At 42.0% G+C, this 26,923-nt stretch overlaps 1 protein-coding gene across 6 annotated transcripts in view; it reads left to right on the top strand.

Annotated features, from left to right (window-relative positions):
* AKAP10 (A-kinase anchoring protein 10) overlaps positions 1-25,736 on the top strand; it is an 80,070-nt gene extending 54,334 nt beyond the window's left edge. For 5 of the 6 annotated variants that reach the window (XR_012425370.1, XR_012425369.1, XM_065532885.2 and 2 more), the window contains 5 exons: positions 4,127-4,236; positions 8,816-8,898; positions 20,195-20,247; positions 20,899-20,994; positions 23,974-24,776. Coding sequence is in view for 4 of the 6 variants with exons in the window: in XM_065532885.2 (XP_065388957.1) it covers positions 4,127-4,236; positions 8,816-8,898; positions 20,195-20,247; positions 20,899-20,994; positions 23,974-23,979 (348 nt within the window). In the remaining 2 variants the exon portion in view is untranslated. Of the gene's footprint in view, positions 1-4,126; positions 4,237-8,815; positions 8,899-20,194; positions 20,248-20,898; positions 20,995-23,973 lie in introns of all 6 variants that reach the window. The other variant, XM_045375222.3, reaches the window with a different exon arrangement.
* The last annotated feature ends 1,187 nt before the right edge of the window (positions 25,737-26,923 follow it).

Below are 26,923 nucleotides of genomic sequence, written 5' to 3'. Positions count from 1 at the left end.
GTCGGAGTTTGCAGTGAGCCGAGATCACGCCACTGCACTCCAGCCTGGCAACAGAAGAGACTCCTTCTCAAAAAACAAAAAAAAATGTATACGTGACCATATAAAAACCACTGAAATGTATGATGTGAATGTGAATTAGCACAATAAAGCTGTACAAAAAAAGAATACACGGTATGGTTTTATTTATAAAATGACAAGAACAGGTAACGCTAATCTACGCTAACATTTCAGGTATTTGCCAGCACGCCTGGCAGATTTTTCTATTTTTACTAGAGACGGGGTTTCAATGTGTTAGCCAGGCTGGTCACGAACTCCTGACCTCAGGTGATCTGCCTGCCTAGGCCTCCCAGAGTGCTGGGATTACAGGCGTGAGCCATTGGGCCTGGCCTAAATTTTCTTTTTTCTTTTTTTTTTGGGGGGGGGACAGAGTCTTGCTCTTGTTGCCCAGGCTGGAGTGCAATGGCTCAATCACTGCAATCTCTGCCTCCTGGGTTCAAGTGATTCTCCTGCCTCAGCCTCCCCAGTAGCTGGGATTACAGGCGCCCACCACCACACCCAGCTAACTTTTGTATTTTTTTTAGAGACAGGGTTTCACCATGTTGGCCAGGCTGGTCTCGAACTCCTGACCTCAGGTGATCCAGCTGCATTGGCTTCCCAAAGTGCTGGGATTACAGGCGTGAGCTACCATGCCCAGCCAGTTTTCTCATTATATTGCTCAGGCTGGTGTCAAACTCCTGGGTTCAAGTGATCCTCCTGCCTTGGCCTCCCAAAGTGTGGGGATTACAGGCGTGAGCCACCTTGCTCAGGCCCTTTGCCCATTTTTAAATTAGATTGCCTTTTTATATTGAGTTTTAGGAGTCCTTTATATATTACAGATAAATGTTCCTTATCAAATTATATTATTTCCAGGTATTTTCTTCATTTTGTGAGTTGTCTTTCCTCTACCTTTTAAAAAAGGGTTTTTTTTGTTTTGTTTTGTTTTTGTTGTTTGTTTTTTGAGATAAGGTCTCATTCTGTTGCCCAGGCTGGAATACAGTGGCACAATCACAGCTCACTGCCACCTCGACCTCCTGGGCCGAAGTGATCCTCTCACTTCAGCCTCCTGAATAGCTAAGGCCATAGATACGCACTCTCCCAGCCAGCTATTTTTTTCTGTTTGTAGAGACAGATCTTACTGGGTTGCCCAGGCTGGTCTCAAACTCTAGGCTCAAAGTGATTCTCCCACCTCTGCCTCCCAGAGTGCTGGGATTACAGATGTCAGCCACATGCAACCTGTCTTTTCACTATTAATAGTGTCTTCCTGCCTCAGCCTCCCGAGTAGCTGGGATTACAGGCACCCACCACCATGCCTGGCTAATTTTTTTGTATTTTTGGTAAAGACAGCGTTTCACCATGTTCACCCAGCTGGTCTTGAACTCCTGAATTCAGGTGATCCACCTGCCATGGCCTCCCAAAGTGCTGGGATTACAGGCGTGAGCCACTGCACCCAGCCGAAATATTGCCATCTTAGCAATATTGTCTTCTAATTTGTGAACATAGATGTATCTTCATGTATTTATGTGTTCTTTAATTTCAGCAGAATTTTGTAGTTTTCAGAGTAGAAGCCTTTCACCCCCTTGGGTCATTTATTCCTATGTTTAAATTCTTTTCGATTCCATTATAAATAGAATTGTTTTCTTAATTTCATTTTCAGATTGTTTGATGAGAGAGCATAGAAATACAAGTGATTTTGGCTGGGCACGGTGGCTCACTTTGGGAGGCTGAGATGGGTGGATCACGAGGTCAGGAGTTCCAGACCATCCTGGCTAACACAGTGAAACCCCGTCTCTACTAAAAATAAAAAAAATTAGCCAGGCGTGGTGGCAGGCACCTGTAGTCCCAGCTACTCAGGAGGCTGAGGCAGGAGAATGGTGTGAATCCCGGAGGTGGAGCTTGCAGTGGGTCAAGATCGTGCCACTGCACTCCAGCCTTGGTGACAGAGCGAGACTCCATCTCAAAAAAAAGAAAGAAATACAAGTGATTTTTACATGTTGATGCAAGTGCAATTTCAACTTTACTAAATCTGATTGTTAGCTCTAATAGTTTTCTTGTGGATTCTTTAGGATTTTCATTATATAAGATCATGTCATTTATGGATACAGATAGTTTATTTCTGGCTAGAACTTACAGAACAATGATGAGTAAAAGTGGCAAAAGCAAAAATCTTTGTCTTGTTTCCTATCCGACAGGGAATGCTTTCAGTTTCATCATTTAATATGATATTAGGTCTGGGTTTTCAATAAATGCCTTTTTTCAGGTTGAGGAATTTCCCTATCATTCCTAATTTTTTAATGCTTTTTTTTTTTTTTTTTTTTAAATCATGAAACAGTGTTGAATATTGTCATGTTCTTCCTGTATCAGTATAAATGATCATATGGGTTTTGGGTTGTATTCTATTGATGTGAAATATTAATTGATTTTCAGTGTTAAACCAACCATGCATGCCTGAGATCAATCTCACTTGGTCATGGTGTGTAATCTTTTCAATATGCTGCTGGATTCTATTTACTGGTATTTTGTTGAAGATTTTGTATCTGAACGCTTAAGATAACATTTATACTCCATCACAAATCAATTGACCATAAATGTGAGGGTGTATTTGTGGTTCTTAATTCTCTTCCATTCCAAAGATAAGACATCCATCCATCTGTATGGTCTGTCTTTATGCCAGTACCATACTCTCTTGATTACTATTGCTGTGTAATAAGTTTTGAAATCAGAAAGTAAGAGTGAGATTTTGGTATCTGAGTAACAGTCGTCATAGAATTAGTTGGGAAGTATTCCCTCTTCTTTACTCTGGTCCCTCTTTCTTTTTTATTTAACTGTGTATCTTGGAGATTGTTCCTTCTCAACACATAATGAGAGCCCCTTTCCCTACCCTCCCACCCCCGCTATAGAGAGTTCTATAAGTGTCTGTTCAATTATTTTATTTGCTTAACCTATTACTTAGTCAGGGACATTAAGCTTGTTTATGTCTTTTATTTTAAAGAATGCTGCAATGAATACTCTTGTATATAAGTCATTTTCCATCAATATGAGTCTGTCACTGAATTTTTAGAAGTGGAATTTCTAGGTCAACCTATGGCTCTGTATTTCACAAAAATACCAATTCTGACTTTTCTTGTGGAGGTGGGGAGTAGGAGGTAGAATGCTGGATGGTAACATGCTGTACTCAGCTAGCTAGTCATTTTAGAAAGGGTTTCCTTAGCTTCTTTTTGTCATATGGCCTCACCAAGAATCAAACACCCTGTAAATAAACATTCCTATTTACCCTGTAAACATGGGGTTTTACTACCCAGGATACATATTTCTGTATGGATGAGAGCTTTTCACACTGAGGAATAATGCTGTGAGTACAGCACATTTGTTGGAACTTAGGTCATTAAGAATGTTTTATAAATTCATATATTACACATTTTATTTTATTTTATTTTTTAGTTTTTAAGACAAAGTCTTCCTCTGTTGCCCAGGTCGGAGAGCAGTGGTGCAATCTGGGCTCACTATGACCTCCACCTCCTGGGCTCAAGTGATTCTCATGTCTCAGCCTCCAGAGTAGCTAGGATTACAGGCATGCACCACCATGCCCGACTAATTTTTGTATTTTTAGTAGAAACGGGGTTTCACCATGTTGACCATGCTGGCCTCGAACTCTTGGCCTGAAGTGATTGGCCCACCTTAGCCTCCAAAAGTGCTGGGATCCTTGTATTGGGTAAAAGATGAATATTGAGGGCTGCATGGTAGCTGATACCTGTAACCCCAGCACTTTGTGAGACAGACGGGAGGAGTGCTGGAGCCCAGGAGATTGAGGCTGCAGTGAGTTGTGATCGCGCCATCACACTTCGACCTAGGGATTACAGGCTTCAGTCACTGTGCCTGACCTGTACATTTTAATATTGTGCTTTCCTCTTTTAGCTATAGTATGAGGTTACATTTCAGAGTCATTGTTGTTAAGCATCTTAATAGTGATGAGGTTGAGTGAAAGTTACTTCTATTTCAAACACTGAAGAAAATTTTGTACAAATCTGTCACATTCCAAGCCCAGGACTGATTGTTTCATATACTTCTAATTTTACAATTTCTATTGTAGTCCAGTGTGAAAAAAGCCAGTATTAAAATACTGAAAAATTTTGATGAAGCGATAATTGTGGATGCGGCAAGTCTGGATCCAGAATCTTTGTATCAACGGACATATGCCGGGTAAGCTTAGCTCATGTGTAGAATTTTTACAAGTGTAAATAACTGCATCTTTTAAAAATTTTAAATTAAGTTTTACATTTTTTTCTAATCTATTATTATATGCCCAGAACTTTCACTTAGAGTGTGCAGTATAATGTGGTGGTTAAGTGTAAAGGCTCTGGAGTGACTTCCTGGGTTTTAATCTTGGCTCTGCTGCCGTTTATTGGCAAGCTGCTAACCTCTTGGTATCTCGGCTTTTTCATCTGTAAAATAAGAATAATAAAGTGAAAAGATGCCAACATCATTTACTCTGGGCTGCATAACTCATACTTGGAAAAATTATTTCTTTGAATTTAAGAATTAACTCGGGCTGGGCGCGGTGGCTCAAGCCTGTAATCCCAGCACTTTGGGAGGCTGAGACGGGCGGATCACGAGGTCAGGAGATCAAGACCATCCTGGCTAACACGGTGAAACCCCGTCTCTACTAAAAAAAATACAAAAAACTAGCCGGGCGAGGTGGCGGGCGCCTGTAGTCCCAGCTACTCGGGAGGCTGAGGCAGGAGAATGGCGTAAACCCGGGAGGTGGAGCTTGCAGTGAGCTGAGATCCGGCCACTGCACTCCAGGCTGGGCGACAGAGCGAGACTCCGTCTCAAAAAAAAAAAAAAAAAAAAAAAAAGAATTAACTCGGTTGTTCATTTTAGCTTGTGATCAAAAGATAGTGATTTATAGGACATGCCACTTACTAAAATTTACCACAGATCCAATCAGAAAATCACTTTCTCTTCCCTAAAGGTGGCTTGATTAACATGTAAAGGTGTGTAAAGACTTGATTACCCTACCCTGACCCATTCCCTAGTTCCCAGCAGTACCATGAAAAAGTGATTTCAAGATACTTAATTGCTTTCAGTAGAAAGTAACAGTGGTAGGCGAGGCGCAGTGGGTCATGCCTGTAATCCCAGCACTTTGGGAGGCTGAGGCAGGCAGATCACGAGGTCAGGAGATCGAGACCATCCTGGCTAACATGGTGAAACCCCGTCTCTACTAAAAAGACAAAAAGCCGGGCGTGGTGGCAGGCACCTGTAGTTCCCGCTACTTGGGAGACTGAGGCAGGAGAATGGCATGAACCCGGGAGGCAGAGCTTGCAGTGAGCAGAGATTGCGCCACTGCACTGCAGCCTGGGTGACAGAGCGAGACTCTGTCTCAAAAAAAAAAAAAAAAAAAGAAAGTAACAATGGTTACTTTCTGGAGACTGAGGAGCCTGGAAAGTACTTGAAGGAAATAAAAGATTTGTTTGACCACACTGTATTTGGAAAGCCAGCTTCTTCAGCTGTGTTGCTTTGTATAGTGATCTTTAGTTCTTCTTTTAGAAAATAATGGACAAGGCCAGGCACAGTGGCTCACGCCTGTAATCCCACCACTTTGGGAGGCCGAGGCGGGTGGATTACCTGAGCTCTGGAGTTAGAGACCAGCCTAGGCAACATGGTGAAACCCCATGTCTACTAAAATACAAAAAGCCGGGCGTGGCAGCGTGTGCCAATAGTCCCAGCTACTCAGGAGGCTGAGGCAGGAGAATTGCTAGAACCCGGGAGGCGGAGGTTGCAGTGAGCTGAGATCACGCCACTGCACTCCAGCCTGGGCGAGAGAGCAAGACTCTGTCTCAAAAATAATAATAATAAAATAAAAAATAATGGACAGTAAACCTAAATGAGTTCATTCCCAAAGATGATGTTATTCTTAAGGAATGTTTCATTTATTTAAGACCTTACATAAAGTCTATCCATTGTGTGATGTTTCACTTCTGTAATTGTGTATGTGTGTAATGTAAATATATATGTTTTTGTTTTGTTTTTTTGAGACAGAGTCTCGCTCTGTCACCCAGGCTGGAATGCAGTGGTGCAGTCTCATTCTCTGCAACCTCTGTCACCCCAGGTTCAAGCGTTTCTCCTGCCTCAGCCTCCCAAGTAGCTGGGACTACATGCGTGTGCCACCACACCCGGCTAATTTCTTGTATTTTTAGTAGAGACAGGGTTTCACCGTTCTAGCCAGGATGGTCTCGATCTCCTGACCTCATGATTCACTTGCCTTGGCCTCCCAAGGTGCTGCTATTACAGGCGTGAGCCATCACGCCCAACATGTATTTTTTAAATGTATAAAATGAAGCAGAAAAGAGAAGTGATCATTTTTCTTTATCTTTAAAGATTACCTTCGCCAGGCACAGTGGCTCACACTTGTAATCCCAGCACTTTGGGAGGCTGAGGCAGGCAGATCACTTGAGGTCAGGAGTTCAAAACCAGCCTGGCCAACATGGTGAAACCCTGTCTTTACTAAAAATAAATAAATAAAGGTGGTTTTTAATATTTGTTTTAGTTTTGTGATTTTAGCATCTTCCTGAAATTTTTCTCAAGGCAAGTAAATTGTATCAGTTGGTATATCAGCACCCATATATGAAATAACTTATTAGGAGGGTATCTTTAAAATAAGATCTACTTTGCCTGAAATAAACTGATATATTGATGTTCACAGAATTTTTCTTTTAACCAACTTGACAAATGCATTATTCTTGACCTCAAGTGATCCACCTTCCTCAGCCTCCCAAAGTGCTGGGATTACAGGCATGAGCCACCGCACCTGGCATTATTCTTATAAAAAATTAAATTTATAGTTAAGTTTAGTGTCCCCTTTGTTCATGTACCATTGCTTATTTTCTTCCATTCCTACTCACAGTAATCATTCTTATGGTATGCATTTTTGTTTGCTTGTTTTTATATAATTGATATTACGCTCCATTCTGTACGTTGTACTTTCATTCACAGTGAGTTTTGGGCATTCCTATGTTCGTCTATACAGACTTACCTCATTTTAACTATACTGTAGTATTCCGTATATAATATTTATTATAATTCATAACTGTAGCAGAGTATCTCACAGTGTATGTGTTACTGTTTTGCCATTTTAGTATCAATGAGTATTTAAGTCATTTGCAGTTTTTCCCTCTTATACCCAGTATCACAAAGGATCTCCTTTTATATGCTTCTTTCTACCAGGAAGCAGATTAAAAAAATTTTTTTTTTTTTAATTTTTGAAAAAAAATGAAATGAAGTCTCACTATGTTGCCCAGGCTGGTCTCAAACTCCTAGGCTCAAGCAGTCCTTCCATCTTGGCCTTCCAAAGCACTGGGGTTACAGGCATGAACCACCATGCCTGGCCCAGATTTTAAAATTTGATAGCTCTTACAATTTACTTTTTAAAGTATCTACATCATTTTATGTTCTCACCAGTCATTAATGAGAATACTTGAGACTTTTGGCTGGACACAGTGGCTCACGCCTGTAATCCCAGCACTTTGGGAGGCCAAGGCAGGTGGATCAAGGGATCAAGACCACCCTGGCCAACATGGTGAAACCCTGTCTCTACTAAAAATACAAAAATTAGCTGAGCATAGTGGCGCACGCCCGTAGTCCTAGCTACTTGGGAGGCTGAGGCAGGAGAATCACTTGAACCCAGGAGGCAGAGGTTGCAGTGAACTGAGATCGCACCACTGCACTCCAGCCTAGCAACAGAGTGAGATTCCGTCTCAGAAAAAAACAAAAAACAAAAAAACTTCAGACTTAATTTTTTTTCCAGTCTTAGGTTGAGATTAGGTTTCTTTTGGTATATCTCTTGATTGTTCAGGTTTTTTCCTCTATGAATGGACTATTCATCTCCTTTTCACATTATTTCTGTTGCATGATTTTATTAGTGACTTGTTAAAATTCTGTATATTTCTTCAGCATGACACTTCATTATTCAAAAAAAAAATTCTGTACATGTTTCTCAATACTAATCATTGGTTGGTAATATCTTAAAAATAAGAACCTTACTGTATTTTTTGCTTTTTTTTTTTTTTGGAGACAGAGTCTTACTCTGTTGCCCAGGCTGGAGTGCAATGGTGTGATCTCGGCTCTCAGCTCACTGCAACTGCAACCTCTACCTTCCTGGTTCAAGTGATTCTCCTGCCTTAGCCTCCTGAGTAGCTGGGATTACAGGCACCCACCACCACTCCCGGCTAATTTTTATATTTTTAGTAGAGACAGCATTTCACCATGTTGGCTAGGTCTCAAACTGCTGGCCTCAAGTGATCCGCCTGCCCTGGCCTCCCAAAGTACTGGGATTATAGGCATGAGCCACCACGCCCGGCTGCTTTTTGCTTTTTACCTTTGTTTTATAGTACTATAGTTTTAGTATAAACAAACATATATACACACAACTATGGCTTTATAATATATTTCAGTCATTGTTAGAGCAAGGCCTACCTTTTGGCTGCTGCTTTGACAAAATTGTCTTGGCTATTCTTGTGCCTTTTTTCTTCTTTGTGAGTTTTAGAATTGTGAATTACCTGTTGACTCACCATGTTTTGTAAACCGTTTGAGGATTTCTAATGGAATTGCACTCAAAGGTTATCTTGCTTTCTGTGCAGCAACGTTTTATTTCAAATAAGCCCTACTTTAAGTTACATAGGATGGCTGTAAATTGTGTTTCTGGCTTTCTAGATTTAGATGAATTCTTCTAAATTTAAAACTGATTGTTAGCGGTTATAGTCTTCTGTTCATCCTTGTTTAGGAAGATGACATTTGGAAGAGTCAGTGACTTGGGGCAATTCATCCGAGAATCTGAGCCTGAACCTGATGTAAAGAAATCAAAAGGTTTGTGATGTTTTTATACTTCATATTAAGCCTTTACTCACATTGACTGTAAGTCATTTGACTGTAACTCAAAGACCACTGAAGGTTTAAACTGTTTATTTTGTAAAATAACCACTGTATCTTTCACCTTGTGTTTATGGTCACAAGTAAGTACAAGGGCTTCATGTAGTCACATCTTTATGCAATTTCCTCTGAATCAAAAGTTAGTGAACTTGCTTTGCCACTCCAGAAGGCACATGAATATGAAAAAGCATTGTCTATTTTTTTATTTTATGGCAAAATACCCAACCTAAGTTGGACTTAATGTTTGAGACCCTTTATTTTATTAAATTGTTATATTTTTTCTTTTCTTTTTTTCCTTTTTTTTTTATAATTTTTTGGGACAGTTCTTGCTCTGTCACCCAGATTGGAGTGCAGTGGTCTGATCTCACCTCACTGCAACCTCTGCTTCCTAGGTTCTAGCGATTTTCCTGCCTCAGCCTCCTGAGTAGCTGGGACTACAGGTGCACATCACCACACCTGGCTGATTTTTGTATTTTTAGCAGTGATGGGGTTTCACTACGTTGGCTAGGTTGGTCTCGTACTCCTGACCTCAAGCAATCCACCCGCCTTGGCGTCCCAAAGTGCTGGAATTACAGGTGTGAGCCACTGTGCCTGGCCTTATTAAATTATTTTTATTAAATTTCCTCAAGATTGATGAAAGTAATGAAATATACATAGAAAATAGACTGGATTAAGAAAATGTGGTACATATACACCATAGACTACTATGCAGCCATAAAGAAGGATGAGTTCATGTCCTTTGTAAGGACATGGATGAAGCTGGAAACCATCATTCTGAGCAAACTATCGCAAGGACAGAAAACCTAACACCGCATATTCTCACTCATAGGTGGGAATTGAACAATGAGAACACTTGGACACAGGGTGGGGAACATCACACACCGGGGACTGTTGTGGGGTTGGGGGAGAGGGGAGGGATAGCATTAGGAGATATACCTAATGTAAATGATGAGTTAATGGTTGCAGCACACCAACCAACATGGCACATGTATACATATGTAACAAAGCTGCACGTTGTGCACATGTACCCTGGAACTTAAAGTATAATAAATAAATAAATAAGAAATATATGTGGAAAATATTAATAGGTCAAAATTCAAATTGTTCATTTCATCACAAGAGTAGCTTAGTCAAATCCAAGGGTTAGACACAGAAATCTTTTTTGTCAAGTGCATTCTTTGTGACTGATTTCAGTTTCTTCCTGGTTTACACAGGAAGATTTCAGAAACAAATGTGGATCCGCGAAAGATGATATCTAGAAGTTTTCAGTTTGGTTGAATTGACAGTATTGTCTTTAATTTTTGTAAGAAGAAAATACTCAATTTTGATAAGTACGTTTAAGATTAAGAGCTGTTGGCTGGACGCTGTGGCTCACGCCTGTAATCCCAGCACTTTGAGAAGCCAAGGCAGGTGGATCACGAGGTCAAGAGATCGTGACCATCCTGACCAACACGGTGAAACCCCATCTGTACTGAAAACACAGAAATTAGCCAGACTTGGTGGCATGTGCCTGTGCAACCGTCTCCGGGTTTAAGCAATTCTGTTTTAGGCTCCCGAGTAGCTGGGATTATAGGCGCCATGGCTAATTTTTGCATTTTTAGTAGAGACAGGGTTTCACTACGTTGACCAGGCTGGTCTGGTCTCAAACTCCTGACCTCAGGTGATCCGCCTGCCTGGACCTCCCAAAGTGCTGGGATTATAGGCGTGATCCCCCATGTCTGGCCATTTATCTTATTTTCTTTTTTTTTTTTCCTGAGATGGAGTCTTGCTCTGTTGACCAGCGTTGGAGTGCAGTGGCATGATCTCAGCTCACTGTAACCTCTGCCTCCTGGGTTCAAGCAATTGTCCTGCCTCGGCCTTCCAAGTAGCTTGGATTACAGGCGCGCGCCACCACACCTGGCTAATTTTTGTATTTTTAGTGGAGACAGGGATTCATTATGTTGGCCAGGCTGGTCTCGAACTCCTAACCTCGTTATCTGTGCCCACCTCAGCCTCCCAAAGTGCTGAGGTTACAGGTGTGAGCCATTGCGCCCAGCCATCTTATTTTCTTTCTTCTTCTTTTTTTTTTTTTTTGGCATGGGGGACAGAGTCTAGCTCTGTTGCCAGGCTGGAGTGTAGAGGCATGGTCTTGGCTCAGTGCAACCTCCACCTCCTGGGTTCAAGTGATTCTCCTGTAATCTCAGCCTCCCAAGTAGCTGGGATTACAGGTATGCACCACCAGGCCCAGCTAATTTTTGTATTTTTAGCAGAGATGGGGTTTCATCATGTTGACCAGGATGATCTCCATCTCCTGACCTCGTGATCCACCCACCTTGGCCTCCCAAAGTGCTGGGATTATAGGTGTGAGTCACCACACCTGGCCCATTTTATTTCCTTAATGCAATTATTATTTAGGTAATTAATTGCATCTCTTCATTTTGATGAATGATCTACTTTTTGGTCAGATATAAATTTGACAGAGTAAGCAAAAAATGCAACAATTATTGAAGTAATTTAAACCAAAAAAGGGCCTATTACCTAGTTGACTTTATCCAAATAATTACTTTTATTTCCTGTTTTGTCAGAGAAGTCTTAGGTACACTGTTGGGAAGAATCTTAAGACTGAAGGAAAATCTACACAGTTCATTCAGTAAATAATGTTTTGCTTTTCCTGAGTTAAGGAAAGGGAAAAAAATTGTGTATATGTTTTAAGTAAATGATTTTGAGTGCCTCTTTGTGTACTTGTATTCACACAGCAGGTTAGAAGATTCAGATCTTGCTTTCAAAAATTTGACAGTCTAGTAGTTATGTGCCTTTCTTTTTCTTTTTTTTTTTTTTTTTTTTTTGGAGACAGAGTCTTGCTCTGTTGCCCAGGCTGGAGTGCAATGGCGCGATCACGACTCACTGCAACCTCTGCTCCCCGGGTTCTAGCAATTATTCTGCGTCAGCCTCCCATGTAGCTGGGATTATAGGCACCTGCCACCACGCCTGGCTAATTTTTTGTATTTTTAGTAGAGATGGGGTTTTGCCATGTTGACCCTGCTGGCCTCAAGTGATCTGCCCGCCTTGGCCTCCCAAAGTGCTGGGCTTACAGGCATGAGCTTGTATTGGATAAAAGAAGAATATTGGGGGCTGCATGATGGTTCATACCTGTAATCCCAGCACTTTGTGAGACTAAGACGGGAGAAGTGTTGGAGCCCAGGAAGGTGAGGTTGCAGTGAATTGTGATCATGCCATCACACTTCCACCTAAGTAATGGAGCAAGACCCTGTCTCTAAAAAACAAAACAAAATTTTTTTAAGGAATACTAGGAAGAGGTCAGCGGCAGTTTCAGAACAGAGGAAGTGCCAGATGACCTTTGTGAGGCATTGGCCAGGAAGAACTCTACAGTGTCTTTAGGCAGCTTCTGTCTATAAGGATAATGGAGTCTCCTCCCCGGTATTAATAGAAAATCTCTGAGCTGTCTTTTTTTTCCCCCCTGAGACGGAGTCTTGCTCTGTCGCCCAGGCTGGAGTGCTATGGCGCAATCTTGGCTCACTGCAAGCTCCGCCTCCTGGTTTCACGCCATGCTCCTGCCTCAGCCTCCCGAATAGCTGGCACTACAGGCATCGGCCACCACGCCCAGCTAATTTTTTTGTTACTTTTAGTAGAGACGGGGTTTCACCATGTCAGCCAGGATGGTCTCAATCTCCTGACCTCGTAATCTGCCCACCTCGGCCTCCCAAAGTGCTGGAATTACAGGCGTGAGCCACCGTGCCCGGCCGGTTTTGTTTTTTTTTTTTTTTTTTTTTTTTAATCTGGTTTCATACCTCTGATAGCTCATGAAGAAGTGTTCCTGCTTCATACATATATGTGTTAGGTATAGCATAGGTGTTTGGTGTTCTGTTTGTTTTATATGAATTAAGGTGTATTATGAGCAGTTGAAGATAAACAGGAAATTTTTTCCCAAACGACTATATCTGCTCGTTCTATTCATTCAGTCTCTTTATGTTATTCCTTCATTCATTCATTCTATAGAACAATGGAGTGCCTACTATATGCATCTACTGTTCTGGGTCCTGGGGAAGAAAGCAAAGTTCCTGCTTTCATGGAACTTACATTATATTGGTAGAGACAGTAACAGATAAACAAATGCAGCCTGTGTACGTGTGTTACATGAAAAGCAGGGTAGGGGGCTGGGAGAGAGTAGTAGGGAGTGCTGTTTTCAAGGTGGTTGTCGGGAAAGGCCTCACTGAGGAGGTGGCATTTTTAGTAGACCAGAGCGCATTGGGGGCATAAGCCCAGGCAGCAAGTGGAGGAAGAGTGTTCATGATGGAAGGAACAAGGATAGAGGCCCGAAGCTAGAGAGCTCAGCATGATCAAGGAACAGCAAGCCCCGTGTGGCTGGAATGGAGTGAGCAAAGGAAGGAGCAGTAGAAGGTGAATGAGTTGGGAGGTCACCAGAGACCATGGCAAGGACTGGAAAGTGTCAGGGACACATTGGAATTTGGAGCAGGGAGATGATGGGATTTATGTTTTTAAGGGATTGCTGTATCAGCTATTTGGAAAATTAAGTGTAGGGCTTCAAGAATAGAAGCAGAGAAACAACATTCTTGCCGTAATCGTAGTCTAAGTAAGGGATGATGGTGGTGTGGATTAGGCTGGTAGTGGAAGACCAGTCCAGTTCGGGTTGTATTTGAAGGTAGAGGCAAAAACATTGTATTTCTACCAGCAAGCCCATCTATGAAGTTATTTGTATTATAATTTGATTGAGATACACCCACATAAACTAATGAATAGGAATGTCTGCAGTTGGGTTAAACACCCCCATATATCTTTCTTTTAATTCTTTTAATTGTCCAGACGTCTCTTTAAGTCAAAGCATTTTTTGGTGGTGTAGGAGCCTAGGGATTGAATTATTCACTCAGAAGGCATTTGAGTGATTACTGTGTGCCAGGCACTATGCTGAATGCCAAGGATGTAAATAAGAGGGCATAGTCTCAGTCTGTTTTACTCCAGCTTGGTTCCTTTTTAATGACCCTGACTTGTTAAGCGCATATCAGTTAACCTACAGAATGTTTAATCTTCTGAAATTTCCTGGTTGTTATTTAGCTTATTTCTGTCTCCTTGACATTTCTTGTAAACTGGAAGTTACACCTATAGTCTTGATGATTCGTGTTACACATTTTAGATTAGAACACGTGGGTGTGTTGTATATGGTGTTTTTGAAAGGCTTTCTGTATATTGGTCTGTACATTAAAATATTGCCTGAATGGATACACGTAAAATTTAACAGTGATTATATTAGAGATGAGAAGAGGTGCCTTTTACTTTTCAATATACCCTTTTCCTCTGCTTTTTGAATTTTCTTGCCTTATGCATACTTTATTGCTTAATCATCCACCTCATCTCTTCCCCTGTGGCTTCCTGTTGCACTTGGAATGAAATCTAGACTCTTTGCTGTGACCTGTGAATGTCCCTTGCTGGCCTCTATCACCTTACTTTGAACCACTCCTTTCATGGACTGAGCTCTCATTGGACTATCTTTTATTCTTTTGCTGAAGCTTCTTCCCTTTGAGGGCCTCTGCAGTTGCTGTTTCATGACTGTGGCAAGCCCTGCCATGGCTTTCATGCAAGGATTGTTTCTCCTTCTTATCTCAATATTATCTCTTCAGAGAGGGACCTTTCCAACTCACATGATCTAAAATCCGTTGTATGTACCACTCACTACCACTTCTTTCTTTTCTTTTTCTTTTCCTTTTTTCTTTCTTTTTTTTTTTTTTTTTTTTCTGAGACAGGGTCTTGCCCAGGCTGGAGTCACGACTCACTGCAGCCCCAACTTCTTGGGCTCAGATGATCCTTTCACCTCAGCCTCTCGAGTAGCTGGAACTGCAGGCACACACCACCACGCTTGGCTTATTATTTTACTTTTTGTAGAGACAGGGATTTGCCAAGGCTGGTCTCAAACTCCTACCTCAAGCAATGCACATCTCTCGGCCTCCCAAAGTGCTGGGATTACAGGAGTGAGCCACCACGCCCGGCCTATTTTCTTATTCACTGTCTGAAATTATCTTGTTCATTTATTTATATACTTGTTTATCAGCTGGACATGGTGCCTCACACCTATAATCCCAATACTTTGGGAGGCTAGTTTGGAGAATTGGTTGAGCCCAGGACTTCAAGACCAGCCTGGGCAACAAAGTGAGACCCTGTCTATAAAAAATTGTTTAAAAATTAGCTGGGCGTGGTGGCACATGCCTGTAGTCACAGCTACTTGGGAGGCTGAGGTGGGAGAATCACTTGGGCCCAGGAGGTCGAGGCGACAGTGAGCCTTAATCGTGCCACTGCACTCTAGCCTAGTGACAAAGTGAGACCCTGTGTCTAAAAAGTAAATAAAAGTAGTTTCTCTTTCATGACTAGAATATTACCTCTATAAGAGCAGTGAGTTTGTCTGTATTATTTGGCACTATATTTCCTGATTCCGAAATTATGCCTAGCACATGGTAAGTACTCCTTAAATATTTATTGATTGAATTAATTAATACTTAAGAACTTCATTTGGGATTTTCTGAGTGATAAGATTATGGATTATATTTATGTAAGAAAAAAATCATTTTTTAAACTTGGTTGCCCTTTGCCACACTGACATAGACACTATGTTTTCTTAGCCGGATTACTTGTGAGGATACTCACAGAGGCCATTCTCTTCTCAGTTCCCAAATAATTGATATTTCTTAGCATTTTCAAGCTCATGCAATTCTTAGATGATGTATCTGTGTATATCATCTCCTCATTCTACAAATATAGAAATTGAAGGCTGGGCACAGTGGCTCACGCCTGTAATCTCAGCACTTTGCTAGACCAAGGCGAGAGGATCACTGAGGTCAGGAGTTCAAGACCAGCGTGGCCAACATGGTGAAGCCTCGCCTCTATTAAAAATACAAAAATTGGCCGGGCGCGGTGGCTCAAGCCTGTAATCCCAGCACTTTGGGAGGCCGAGACGGGCGGATCACGAGGTCAGGAGATCGAGACCATCCTGGCTAACACGGTGAAACCCCGTCTCTACTAAAAAAAATACAAAAAACTAGCCAGGCGAGGTGGCGGGCGCCTGTAGTCCCAGCTACTCGGGAGGCTGAGGCAGGAGAATGGCGTAAACCCAGGAGGCGGAGCTTGCAGTGAGCTGAGATCCGGCCACTGCACTCCAGCCTGGGCGACAGAGCGAGACTCCGTCTCAAAAAAAAAAAAAAAAAACCAAAAAAACAGAAATTAGGGCCAGGTGCGGTGGCTCACGCCTGTAATCCCAGCACTTTGGGAGGCCAAGGTGGGCGGATCACGAGGTCAGGAGTTCGAGACCATCCTGGCTAACCCCGTCTCTACTAAAAATACAAAAAATTAGCCAGGCATGGTGGCAGGTGCCTGTAGTCCCAACTACTTGGGAGGCTGAGGCAGGAGAATCCCTTGAACCTGGGAGGCAGAGGTTGCAGTGAGCTGAGATTGCATCACTGAACTCCAGCCTGGGTGACGGAGCGAGATTCTGTCTCCAAAAAAAAAAAAAAAAAAAAAAGCCAGACGTGGTGGCGGGTACCTGTGATCCCAGCTACTAGGGAGGGTGAGTGAGGGAGGAGAATGGCTTGAACCCAGGAGGTAGAGTTTGCAGTGAGCTGATAATGCACCACTACATTCCAGCCTGGGCAACAGAGTGAGACTCCGTCTTAAAAAAAAAAAAAAGAAAGAAATTGAGGAATGGGGAGATTGTGATTTGTGATTTGTTAGGAGTCACACAGCAGGTTAGTAGCAACTACAGGGCTTTGGTTCAGAATACCACCTTGACAACAGTTTGTTTACAGTTTGACCCCCCTTCCTCTGCCTCTCTCTCCTTCCTTATTGGGGGCAGCTGGAAAGAATTTTCATCATTTACTAGCCTATAGTTTTAATCTGAGTTTTGAAACCTTGATAATAGAGCACAGAGGAAAAGACTGAGTTTCCTTTTTTTGAGACAGTCTCGCTCCATGGCCCAGGCTGGAGTGCAGTAACACCACCTCAGCTCGTTGCAACCTCTGCCTCCCAGGTTCAAGCAATTCTGCCTCTGCCTCTCGAGTAGCTGAGCTTACAGGCACGTGCCACCACGCCCAGCTAATTTTCTGTGTTTTTGTTTCATTTTGTTTTTTTCTGAGATGGAGTCTTGCTCTGTCATCCATGCTGGAGTGCAGTGGCACGATCTTGGCTCACTCCAAGCTCTGTCTCCTGGATTCAAGCAATTCTTCTGCCTCAGCCTCCCTAGTAGCTGGGACTACAGGTGTGTGCTACCATCCCCAGTTCATTTTTGTATGTTTAGTAGAGACGGGGTTTCACTATGTTGACCAGGCTGATCTCGAACTCCTGATCTCAGGTTATCTGCCCGCCTCGGCCTCCCAAAGTGCTGGGATTATAGGCATGCGCCACCACACCTGACCATTTTTGTATTTTTAGTAGAGAGGGGGTTCCACCATGTTGGTTAGACTGATCTCAAACTCCTGACCTCAAGTGATTTGTCCACCCCAGCCTCCCAAAGTGCTGGGATTACAGGCGTGAGCCACCGTGCCAGCCAAGATTGAGTTTTGAAAAGAGACTTCTGAGATTATGAGAAGGGCAAGCAAGGTAACTTAAGTTACATTAACATCATCTAGGAGACAGTGTAACAAGAAGGAATTGTAAAAGGATGTTATGAGCCTGTGCCCATGTAGTGGCAATCCCTTGTGCTTGGATACAGTGGCAGGAGACAAAACTGTACTTAAATTGATAAATCCCTTACATGTCATTTTAAGGATCTTAGACTCGCATCATGTAGACATCAGAGATTTCTAAACAAAGTACTAACCAGATGTTTTCCTTGTCAGTAGAATGAGAATGAATTGGAGTTGGGAGAAACTGGCATCAGGGACACCAGTCAGCCAGTGGAATTAGCTAGTAATGTAGATAGGAGAAGAAAAAGATTCAAAGTTAGGTAGTGGTAGCAAGAATTAGAGGGAAGGTCAGATTTATGATATGTCCAAGGTTGAATTCTAAGGTGAAATTTGGTAACCAGATTTCATGTTTAAATTGGGAAGGTAGATTGAGATTTTTTTAACATGGGTTCTCTAGATGAAAATGTGTGACGTTAACTGAGACACACAACACAGAAGAAGAGTAGGTGGGAGATAGATTAGTTCAGTTTGAAATAGGTTCAGTTTGAGATGCCTTTGGACAATTTGGAACTATAGATTTGACACTCAAGGGGTTTCTAAGTTATCTGCAGATCAAAGGAAGTTAAATCCACACAAGGGAATGAGATGCCCAAAGAGAATGTGTTGAAGATGAAAGGAAAGCTGGCAGTTGGATCCTGGAGAAGCTCCATGTTAAAGGAGGACGGAATGCACAGAGGAAGAGTCTAAGATGTGGGTTTGGAGGAAAAAGTATCAGTCAATAAGAGGGAGACTGTCAATAGAGTGATTCTGCAGGGTGGCCTGAAAAGAGAACAGTGCATGGGATGATTCAACAGCCAGTTGAGCCTTCAGGCAGAGCATTTAACACTGTGGCTCTGTAGACTCTGGTTGGCAGTAAAATTTGAATAAACCAATATTTAAACCCTTAGGTAATAATAAAAATTGAGGGAAAAGGATCCAGGTTTTGTATTTTTTATGAATTCAGTTATTGAATGAATCAGGACCTCGCCTCAAGAAATAATCTACCAACAATTAACTTGGTTTAAAGCAAAGTTAGCAAGTAAGAGTGTTCAAATTATTAAATAACAAAGTAAGCTGTGTATTTCATTTGTAGAAATAGAGGCTGGCCTACTTCAGATGATTCTCAGCATGTGATTACAGATGTGGGCTTACACATCCTAGGAAGTTAAGGTGTACTCTAGCTTGGATGGAGTATGACTCTTTGAAACTCTTCTTTCACCCAGCTAGTTTATATAGACCAGTGAACTAGAATGTAGTGGCATACTCTGTCCTAGAAACCATTTTATATAGGATCTGGTCTGGAAGGTTTGAAAACATAACAAATGTGTTGATGTCTCCCAATGTATTGCTAGATTCTTACCCAAGAGCAATATCCTGGTTAGGGTTTTGTTTTGTTTTTTAATGTTTGCTGCAAACTAACACTAGATATTAGTTTCTTTCATCAAGTGAGGAGAGTAGAAGAAAAGTCCAGAACTCTGAAACACCTTTTCAAAAGTTTGTCAAGCCATGATGTTTGCAAGTTAAATACTCTGTTATGGAAGCAATATAATCAGTTTTTATTAATGCAACATTCCTTAGTGTTTTGGATGGTATCACATAAGAATATCCATGTCTGGAAGCAACAGCTTTTAAAAGAGCATTTTGTTGTTGGTGGTGGTGATGTTGGGTTTTTGTTTTTGAAATGGAGTCTCACTCTGTCGCCCAGGGTGGAGTACAATGGTGTAATCTGGGCTCACTGCAACCTCCGCCTCCCGGGTTCCAGCGATTCTCCTGCCTCAGCCTCCCAAGTAGCTGGGATTATAGGTGCCTGCTACCTGGCTAAATTTTTTTTTATTATTTACATTTTTAGTAGTGACATGGTTTCATCATGTTGGCCAGGCTGGTCTCAAACTCCTGACCTCAGGTGATCCACCCACCTTGGCCTCCCCAAAAGTGCTAGGATTACAGGAGTGAACCACCGTGCCCAGCTTTTTTTGCAGCCTCCACTCCTGGGTTCAAGCAATTCTCCTGCCTCAGCCTCCTGAGTAGCTGGGATTATAGGTGCCTGCCACCATGCCCGGCTGATTTTTGTTATTTTAGTAGAGACAGGGGTTTCACCATGTTGGCCAGGCTGGTCTCGAATGCCTAACCTCAGGTGAACCACCCACCTCAGCCTCCCAAAGTGCTATGATTACAGGTGTGAACCACCACGGCCAGCCAAATAAGAGCTTTTTTTTTTTTTTTTTTTTTTTTGAGATGAAGTCTCGCTCTTGTCCCCTAGGCTGCAGTGCAATGGTGCGATCTTGGCTCACCGCAACCTCCGCCTCCCAGGTTCAAGCAATCCTTCTGCCTCAGCCTCCCGAGTAGCTGGGATTACAGGCGCACACCACCATGCCTGGCTAATTTTTGTATTTTTAGTAGAGACAGAGTTTCACCATGTTGGCCAGGCTGGTCTCGAACCCCTGACCTCAGGTGATCCGCCCGCCTCGGCCTCCCAAAGTGCTAGGATTACAGGCGTGAGCCACTGTGCCCAGTGCATTTTTAATGTAAGATTATGCATGAAATGTACATTCAATTTTGTTTTTGTTTACTAGGATCCATGTTCTCACAAGCTATGAAGAAATGGGTGCAAGGAAATACTGATGAGGTAAATTCTACTTTTAGGATAAAGAGATTTCTGTTTATAAGTGCCATCCTTGTGTAAGTAAGGTTTTAAATTTTCTTTTTCTTTAGTTCCCATGTTTAAGCAGCATGGCACATTTATGCTCTCTTATCCACAATGTACCAAGAAAGGGTGGTCCCTTCTTAACATATAACAATTGCCTGATAGTAGCAGTGAAAGTATCTTCAGTCCAGAGGCTAGGACCACTGAAGGATATACATGCTTTCAAGTTTCCATCAGCCAGCAGGCATCAGTAATCAATGTATAGATCAAAAGCTCAAATGTTTCCCTCCCCGCCATCAGTTTTACTTGAAGTAGTGGAGGCTTGCTTTTTTAATAGTTAAGAACATTGAGAGATGGGAGGTGAAAAAAGGAAAGTGTTTTATTTTGACCATCTAACCTGAAAGTAGTTCCAGTGCTAGGTATCCAGTAGTTGACACTGGAAGACAGGGAATGACATGTTAATATTCATAGCCAGAGGGTGGCCCAGGTTTTTTCGTATGTGGGAATGAAATTCTTATCCAAATAAGTAGAAATGATGTGCATAATTATGCCATTTGTTAAGAGCACGGAGTATGTGCATCTCGATCCATCTAATGAATAACTGTTATCACCAGTTTAAATTATTTTTTTTAGGCCCAGGAAGAGCTAGCTTGGAAGATTGCTAAAATGATAGTCAGTGATGTTATGCAGCAGGCACAGTATGATCAGCCATTAGAGAAATCTACAAAGGTAAGGATGACTTTGTTTTGTGTAGACTAAAAAGTATTATTTTCCAGGTATAAAAATATAAAAGGACATAAGGGGTTTCTTTGCCTTTGGAGGATTAACTGCTATGGGGATTACCTTCTTATCATAAGCAACTAGAAAACAGACAAACTAAATGAAACAACTGTTTCCATATATTGGACAATGGGCAATACAGGGAAACCATTGAAACCAAACAGAGCCCAGTCTTGCTGAACGAAAGAGTTAAAAGTCAAAGTTCAGGCCAGGTGCAGTGGCTCACGCCTGTAATCCCAGCACTTTGGGAAGCCAAGGTGGGTGAATCACTTGAGATCAGGAGTTCAGGACCAGCCTGGCCAACATGGTGAAACCCCGTCTCCACTAAAAATACATAAATTAGCTGGGTGTGGTGGCAGGCGCCAGTAATCCCAACTATTTGGGAGGCTGAGGCAGGAGAATCGCTTGAGCCAGGGAGGTGGAGGTTGCAGTAAGCTGAGATCACGCCACTGCACTCCGGCCTGGGCAACAAGAGCGAAACTCCATCTCAAACAAACAAACAAACAAAAAATCAAAGTTCAGAGAGACCAATTTGAGTAGAAGTTGTAGGATAAGGTACCAGAAAAGAGGAAGCTGCCCAGAAAGAAAGCTGTAGAGATATTTAGAGAGGTTTCCTTGGATCCTTGGCCTAGGTTATCTATATATGTGTGGGGTGAAAATGCATCTGTCCAGGTAAAGAACCCCCTAGAAATTAGTAGGCTGAACATAGGGCTAAGAAAAGTTCGTGGCCAGAAGCATCTGGCCAGAGTAGAGAGACTTTGTGATACACAAGGCATTGGGTGGGGTCTTCACAAAGGTTATGCCTTACTACTGAAGATAAATTAGGTCTAGAGTACAACCACCTGAACCAAGTTTGAAAGCAAATTTTTAAAGGATCAAATTACTCTAACAACTGCATGCCAAAACAAAGGGCTAACCCTCTTTACAGTAACACAACAAAATTCAGCACCTCACAGTGTAAAGTTAGAATGTCTAATGTCCAGGCTGGGCGCAGTGGCTCATGCCTGTAATCCCAGCACTTTGGAAGGCTGAGGCAGGTGATGACCTGAGGTTAGGAGTTCAAGATCAGCCTGGCTAACATGGTGCAACCCTGTCTCTATGAAAAATAGAAAAAATTAGCCAGGCGTGGTGGCGGGCGCCTGTGATCCCAGCTACTCGGGAGGCTGAGGCAAGAGAATTGCCTGAACCCAGGAGGTGGAGGTTGCAGTGAGCCGAGATCACACCACTGCACTCCAGCCTAGGCAAAAAGAGCAAAACTCAGACAATGAGACGAGACGAGACAAGGAGATGAGATGAAAATTCTGACATCAATCACAAATTACCAAGTATGACATGAAGTTAATCTATAACCAGGAGAAAACTCAATCTATAGAAACAGACCCAGATATGAGAAAGATGGTGAATTTAAATATTAAAAATATGCTCAAGTGACCAGGCGCGGTGGCTCATGCCTGTAATCTCAGCATTTTGGGAGGCCGACATGGGTAGATCACGTGAGGTCAGGAGTTCAAGACCAGCTTGGCCAATATGGTGAAACCCCTTCTCTACTAAAAATACAAAAAAAAATAGCTGGGCATGGCGGCAGGCGCCTGTAGTCCCAGCTACATGGGAGGCTGAGGCACAAGAATCACTTGAACCCGGGAGGCGAAGGTTGCAGTAAGCCGAGATTGCGCCACTTGTACTTCAGCCTAGACAACAGAGTAAGACTCCATCTCAAAAAAAAAAAAAAAAAGTTCAAGAATATCAAGGAAAACAAGAGTATAATGAGAAAAATGCAAAATAGTTTTAAAAGAACCAAATTGAATTTCTTGAAATAAAAAATTCCAGAAATGGGGGCCAGGCACGGTGGCTCACGTCTATAATCCCAGCACTTTGGGGGAGCCGAGGCAGGCAGATCACCTGCGATTGGGAGTTCGAGACAGCCTGACCAACATGGAGAAACCTCGTCTCTACTAAAAATACAAAATTAGCTGGGTGTGGGGGCGCATGCCTGTAATCCCAGCTACTTGGGAGGCTGAGGCAGGAGAATCGCTTGAACCCCAGAGGCAGAGGTTGCGGTGAGCTGAGATCGCACCAGTGCACTCCAGCCTGGGCCACAAGAGTGAAACTCCATCTCAAAAAAAAAAAAAAAAACAGTAGACTCAAAGAACTAGCTGAGTTTTTCTTTACTTTAGGTAGTAGCTGTGACCTTTTGCAGGTGACTACTTTAGTTCCTCATGTCCTCATTAGTAGATCAGAGAAATTCAACACCAAAACCCCAAAAGAAAAACCCCTTCTAATCCTCATTCCATGATTTTATGAATGCATGAAGTCCTAGGGCTGTGAAGGAATACCCAGTCTCTTTATCCTGTGTTGATCCTCTCTCTTCAACCTCCAACTCGACATTTGCCTATAGGATGTACTTGGACATTCAGCATAAACTACCTCACACCATTACTGAATTGCTTCATGTGCACATGTCCCATGCCACAATACCGGGGACCCAGTGATATTTGTCCCCAGTGCTGTGAGTACAGGAGGGAGTCAGTGAATGTGTGCATGTGTGTCTTTACCATCCCTCTTGAATATGCTGTAGGGTTAATTCCTAGAAGTAGACTTACTCTGTTGAAAATTGGCAGTATTTTTCATTCTAATATCTATTGCCAACATGGGAAAGCAAGTCTGGATGCCAGTCCTTGTTAAATGACCCTTGGGTAAGTTACCTAACCTCTTTAAGCTTCTGTTCACTCATATGTTAAAACAAGGAAAATTACAATATCTTACCTCACAAAATTGTAGTTAGCTTCTGGCTGTCATAAACTCTGGTATATAGTAAACACTAAGTGTTGGTGTCCATCCTTAATTTGTAATAAGGATGTTACAAATAAAAATCTCTAACACTTGTTAGAGAAATGCACCTTACCATTTTCTTTTCTTTTCTTTTTTCAGTTATGACTCAAAACTTGAGATAAAGGAAATCTGCTTGTGAAAAATAAGAGAACTTTTTTCCCTTGGTTGAATTCTTCAACACAGCCAATGAAAACAGCACTGTATTTCTGATCTGTCACTGTTGTTTCCAGGAGAGAATGGGAGACAATCCTAGACTTCCACCATAATGCAGTTACCTGTAGGCATAATTGATGCACATGACGTTGACACAGTGAGAGTCTTAAAGATACAAAATGGTATTGTTTACATTCCTAGAAAATTATTAGTTTTCCAACGGCAATAACCCATTTATGAGAGTCTTTTAGCCTACTGGAATAGACAGGGACCACATCCTCTGGGAAGCAGATAAGCATAGAACCGATACTTGATGCACACTCGTAGCAGTAACTCATCCCTAACAGCATCATAAAGCAGGTGCCAGAGGTGCTTTGCTTTGTCCTTCCAAAGCAGGTGAGTCAGCCCCACCGAGAGCCAGGCAGCTCTGAGTGGCAGCGTGGTGCTAGCAGCTTCAGTGGAACAGGGTGAGAGTAAATTATGCAGTCTTCCTTGACAGCAGCATTAATTTGGAAGGAAGCTGACAAGTCATGGGTCAAGTTTCAGTGACTTCTTCCTTCCTTTGATGGCAGTATACAGTTTTCACATTTAATTCCTCCTCCTGAGATGCAGTATACTTAAAACCATTCTCTCTCCTGCTAACAGAAGGGTGTGAATCTGGTTTACTTTGAGCATTAGGATTTGCCCCTTTGGAATTCTGCACTCCAGTACTTAACTTTCCCTTCAGAATACATGTGGAAAGAAAGAAATCATAGCGATGACTCCAATTTTGCCCCTGTGGCACCTTGAACAAAACAGTTATTCCCAAATTACACTTTTTTTTTTTTTTAACATAAGATGAGCAGGATGATTGGGGAGAGAGAAACATTCGACTTTGTTTGACTGCCTCCCCCATTCTTTGCTGTGAGCTGGGAAGTGTGCAGTTGGTGGTCTTTCTTCTCCTTTCTTTAGGACAGTAAGAGACTCACTCACTGCACTTCTGCTCAGTTGGCTTCTGCATCGGGACCGCACAGCCATCAGCAGGGCTGCCCAGTTGGTGAGCACACTCCATTGACCACGTGGCGCCAGTGCTTCCTCAATGCACATGATTGTTTGAGAAGAAAGAAAGTTCTCTTAGATGTTACTGCTTTTGCTCAGACTTTGCAAAAAAAAAATATATATATATGTATAAATATATAATTATTAATCACTTTTGTCCTTGAGAAAGTCTTGAATGAACAGAGAATTTATTCCATTGCAATATTTGATTGTATAGAGGCACACTGTTTCATCGACAGAAGAAGCAAAAAGGCTTTGTGTAAGTTTTTGGTACTATGTACCACCTCTGTTATTCTTTTAAAGCTGAAGTATTCATGTACTTAAACCATATTATATTTAATTGTGTTTGATTTTAAAATATATATATGAGAATTCTATTTAAAATTGTGTCAACTTTCTGCTTTCAGGGTATTTATGGCTCTTCTGTTGAAATATATTGATCTTTCTAAATATTTCCATTTGCTTTCTAAAAACTCAGAACATGAGCCACTACTGGACTTTGCCTTGTTTTTGGAGTGTATGGCATAAACCCAAGGTTTTTATTCGGCATCTATGCTATGATTAATTCATTTTGTTCTTTTAACAAAATATTTCCATCCATTTCACATTGCTTCAATCTTTAACAGAAAAGCAATATAAAGGTCATAGAATAAAATGTGGTTTTGGGCGACTCTTGCTGCCTCTGCATGTTTTGGAATAACAATTTCTACAAGACTCTAGGCTGTTTAAACTAGTGCTTTCAGTTAAGATAATTTCTGATCATTTCTTTGTAAATACAATTTGTGCCTCTGAGCTAGAGATGCCAAGTAGTTGTAAACGGCTTATAAAGAGAATAGCAGCAAATCTGACACTTGGCTACCTTTTTCTGCTCCACCTGCTTTGAGACACAGAAGCGGAGTGTGACCCGAAATTATTAGCCAGATGTAATATTTGATCTAAAGTAGATCCTTGTACTGATTTTAAAGTTGGAATTCGATTCCTCCAATATTGAGCACCCACCATGTTCCAGGCTCTGTGCATTGTGCTCATAAAATTAGATTCCCTGGTGGAGTTTTCATAGGTTCAAATAATCAGTTGAACACCCTTCATCTTTATCATGTTGTTGACATTGACACAAATTGTTTAAAAAAAAGATATTAGAGAGAAAGTGATACATTTTGTAACTTGATGTGTCTTCATCACTCTGCAAGATTTGATGAAAGTAAAAAGCAAATGTCAGCCAAATCCAGTGAACTGCAATAAAACAGGGAGCGACTTTCTATAACTTTTCTACTTGGGTTTCAACATTCAGTAGAGCTTTTTGAAATTTAAGTAGTTTACAATACGGGAGCTTTGACTAGTTCAGTAGGAATTTGGAGGGGAAGGTCATTCTGAATTGTAGAAAAATACAAACTTCTTTGCTGTTTTATTTAAGTATTGAGAGCTAAGCACCTGATGAAGTGACTGACCTCTCTCCAGTGACACTATTTGGGTACCTGCCTGACTTCAGGAGTGGGGTTTGTTTCTACACAGTGAACTTTTCTCTCACCCTCTCCTCCCTCTTCCCCACATAGCAGTCGATTGGACCTGGGTTGAACTCCTGATCCAAATTTTGGGGCTGGGCACAGTGGCTCACACCTGTAATCCCAGCACTTTGGGAGGCCGAGACAGGCGGATCACTTGAGGTCAGGAGTTTGAGGCCAGCCTGGCCAACACGGTGAAACCCTGTCTCTACTAAAAATACAAAAATTAGCTGGGCGTGGTGGCACACGCCTGTAATCCCAGCTATGTGGGTGGCTGAGGCAGGAGAATTGCTTGAACCTGGAGGCGGAGGTTGTGCAATGAGCCGAGACTGCGTCACTGCATTCCAGCCTGGGTG

The sequence above is a fragment of the Macaca fascicularis genome, chromosome 16 (genome assembly GCF_037993035.2).
Source record: "Macaca fascicularis isolate 582-1 chromosome 16, T2T-MFA8v1.1".
NCBI classification, from domain to species: domain Eukaryota; kingdom Metazoa; phylum Chordata; class Mammalia; order Primates; family Cercopithecidae; genus Macaca; species Macaca fascicularis.
This window is presented reverse-complemented; position numbering and strand designations above follow the sequence as displayed.